At 35.7% G+C, this 3716-nt stretch overlaps 1 protein-coding gene across 1 annotated transcript; it reads right to left on the reverse strand.

Annotated features, from left to right (window-relative positions):
- Positions 1–3409, reverse strand: LOC107894216 (receptor-like kinase LIP2). Its single transcript, XM_016819455.2, is given in 6 exon segments — positions 1–869; positions 962–1125; positions 1128–1355; positions 1512–1701; positions 1917–2077; positions 3035–3409. Coding segments are annotated over 6 exon segments (1278 nt in total). The 5' UTR covers positions 3138–3409; the 3' UTR covers positions 1–437.
- Positions 3410–3716: the final 307 nt, after the last annotated feature.

Raw genomic sequence — 3716 nt, forward strand, 5'->3', positions numbered from 1 at the left:
TTAAATAATTCATTAATCCTATTTATATTTTTCTTGGATTTGTAATGGTAAAAAGAAAAATTGTAACCGCCGATCGTGGCAGTTTGATCTCTTACCCTCTTCAATGGTTTGATACAAAAGAAGACAAAAAAGCAGAAATAAAGACATGGAGAAAGAAGAAAACAATATTCAGATAAAAAGAAATCTCTGCAATTGTTTAAGGTAAAGGAGCAACTTCTTCAGCTTGTTCTGGATCAACGGAGCAAACCGTATTTGGGAATCCTTGCTATAAAGTATGTTAAGATTGGCATTTAGTGTATGGATTACTCCACAACAATCATCATGAACCGAACCCCAGCTTCCTGCTTAGATCCCTCTATGGAAGAGCCACTTCCATTATCACTGTCGTCATCGTCTTCTACTATTATATCATTATTGTTATTGTATAGAATCATGAGTCAAAGGCGCTTTTTTTCATGAGGTTGAGGTTTGGCGTTGCTGCTGCTACTGCGGGGGGAAGAAACACTTTCTTTATCACTTCGATCATTAACGTCCAATTCGGTATCCGATTGGGAATGATCACCTTGCTCGTCCACCATCTCCTGATTACCACCACCACACTCCCTACTCAGCTTAGCTGAGATGCAATGCAATTTAGATGAGAGAGAAGGAGGGAGAGCGGGAGGAATTTTATTCTCTTCCGAGGCAACTGAAAGATAACTCAATGCCGTCACCACGTCACTCATCAAAGGACGGGCAGCAGCTTCGTCTTGCAGGCACATGGCTGCTATTGCAACTGCTTGATTCAAACCCCTTTCTGGGAATCGCTTCTTAAGCTTAGGATCTGCCATGTCTGGGAACTTTTTTGGTTCCCTGAACAATGGTTGAGCCTGTTCCAAACACAATCAGTGTTTACTATTAGTTTCTATAGCAATAACGATAACAATATTAGTTGTACGTAGAAACACGTACGTTTGCTTACCCAAGCAACTAAATTTTGCTCCTCCACAGGTTTGGTAGTGTCAATGGCTCTTCTTCCGGTGATAAGCTCCAATAGAACCACCCCAAAACTGTATACATCCGCAACAGTTGTGAGTCTACCTGATCTTGAATACTCTGGAGCACTGTAGCCATATGTCCCCATCCCCTCGATTGCATTGGCATCTTTTCTGATGAGTGGTCAAGCTTGTCCAGTCCAATATCAGACAGTTTGGGGTTGAATTCTTCATCCAACAAAACATTTGAGGACTTGAGATCACGGTATATTACTGGAGGATTGGCCTTATCGTGCAAGTACTCTAGAGCTTGAGCTGCCCCATATGCTATTTTCATTCGGGTTAACCAATCTAATTGTGGCTTCACTTCATCCTTGGGAGCTGCAATTACACTACAAATATTAAAACTGATTTTCAATTTTCAATCCACATCGCCCAAGTCATTGAGTCTAATGTTGGGATGCTATTGAAACCGAGACAGATAATAATAACGATGATGATAATATCTATGGAAAAATTAAACAAGTTTGTATGTACCAAGTAGATTATCTTCAAGGGAACCCCCAGGCATGAAATCATAGACCAACAGCCTCTGATCTCCATCAGCACAGTATCCAATGAGATTAACTAGATTTGCATGCTGTAAGAGGCTCAGTCGAGCCACCTCTACAAGAAACTCCTTGCATCCTTTCATTACATTCCTGTCGAGTTGTTTTACAGCAACCACCTATATATCTCCAAATTCCAAAAAGAAAAAATCAATTATATAAAGTTACATTTCAATCTCTTCATAAGTTCTTAATCTAATTATATTTTGATCCCTAGATTTCGAATGAATGAATATGTTGTAAAATAGATCTGACATTCTGAATGAACTTTGGAATCATTTTTTATTTTTTTGAAAAAAAAAAATTAAGGGGATCAAATAAATTAAAAGAGCACCTGGCCATTAGCCTGAAGAGTTCCCTTGTAAACTCTTCCGAAACCACCTTCACCCAGCAAGCATTCTTGACGGAAATTCTTGGTTGCAGCGGCTAGATCTCGGAAACTGAATCTTTGAGCTGCAATTTTCGCATGCTCTGCTTGGTTCTCCTCCATACTAGCTATTCCCACAAACACACAAAACAACAGGTTAAATGACTTTGCACAATATCCAATATTTTGTTTTCTTTAGATAATAATCGATAAACTACTGAACGGGAATTTTGGATTTAACTCAACAAAATCATGTAGTTATGACATGACATCTAGTAAGATTCATATTCTAATTTTAGCATATCTCTTATTTTCATTGTTTGAAAAATAGAACTACGCTATGGTAAATCTGAACCCAGCTTCATTTGGTATTCGATAAGCATAAGTTTATTCAAATTAAGATGTACCATAAAAGTGATTCAGTGATTAAAATTCGTTTAGCGAGAAAAGACAGGAAAGAGAAATAAAATAAAATTAATGAAAAATAAAGGAAAGGAGAGATAAATAAATGAAAACAGAAGAAGCAAAAACACAATTTTTTACTTTTTGCAAAATATTGTAAATTTTTAACATTTAATTTTTTGTTTTCAATGTATTTGGTTATTGCTCACAATTTTTTGTAATTATAATTTGAATTTGAAAAATATGAGTATTCAATCAATAAACTACAATTTGGGTTCAACTTTTTTAATTTATTATAAATTATATGTTTGTGATTATCATGCATGCATTAATGTAAATATTTTGAAGATTTTTGGAAGATTACAAGGCGTAGTGCGATGTAAAATATAAAAGTCGTTATCCTACATCTCACCGTGATGAAGAAACATAATACTTTTGATATTTTCGTTTTCATTTTTTTCCTGGTTATACTATAAGAAACATAAAATTGGATTTAGGGAACTTCCCTAATCCCATAATCCTATAATATTCATGAATTATAGAACCCCTCCCATCAAAGTAATTAAATGGTTAAGTTGTCGTCTCTAATTAATCTATTTTGATTCCACACAAGTAAAGTTTCGGTAATTTTTTATTTCCTTAGAAAACAAAAAGAAAAGAGGGAACGGCGAGGCAGGGCATACCAAGTATTCTGGCTCGAATAAGTTCGTCAGCGGAAGAGTCATGATCCCTTTTACCGTTTTCTTTTTTGCCTTTTTGTGTTGAGAAACAAGGGAAACAATTCATGTTATTCGCCAGGATTGCGAATCTAGAAATTCCCGATACTCAGTATTTTGAATGGAAGAGTTGTCGTTGAAGTTGCCTCTAGGCGTGGGGGTTTCAAGAAAATTGCAAATGAGGCAAATTTGGCGTAGGAGCTGAGGGGAACCTTCAGTAGATTGAAGGACTCCTCATTGGAGGAGGCGGTTTTGGAGCCAAAGAAAACAAGAAGAGATCATGACTCCCCATGTTTGGAAACTAGCAAAACGAAATTGTAAGTTTTTTCCTTAGACTTCTCGGAGAAAAAGAGGGGGAATTGAGTGGACAATCCAACCTATTGCTGCATCAACCTTTCCAACCATTGATTTTCGATATCAATCAATTAAAGTCCACTATTAACATATTTTTGACATGTCCAACTTTTCTATTGTTTTTTCCCTCAAATTTTGACTTATCCAACTTTTAAATTACAATACATTGACATGTAAGAAAATAACTAAAAAAAAATAAGGGTAAACTACACTCATGGTCACTCTAAAATAAGATTTATCCTATTTTTATCACTCTATTTTTTTTCAATTTAGTCACTCTAATTAGGATAATTGT

Source organism: Gossypium hirsutum, chromosome A13, assembly GCF_007990345.1.
Source record: "Gossypium hirsutum isolate 1008001.06 chromosome A13, Gossypium_hirsutum_v2.1, whole genome shotgun sequence".
Lineage (NCBI taxonomy): Eukaryota > Viridiplantae > Streptophyta > Magnoliopsida > Malvales > Malvaceae > Gossypium > Gossypium hirsutum.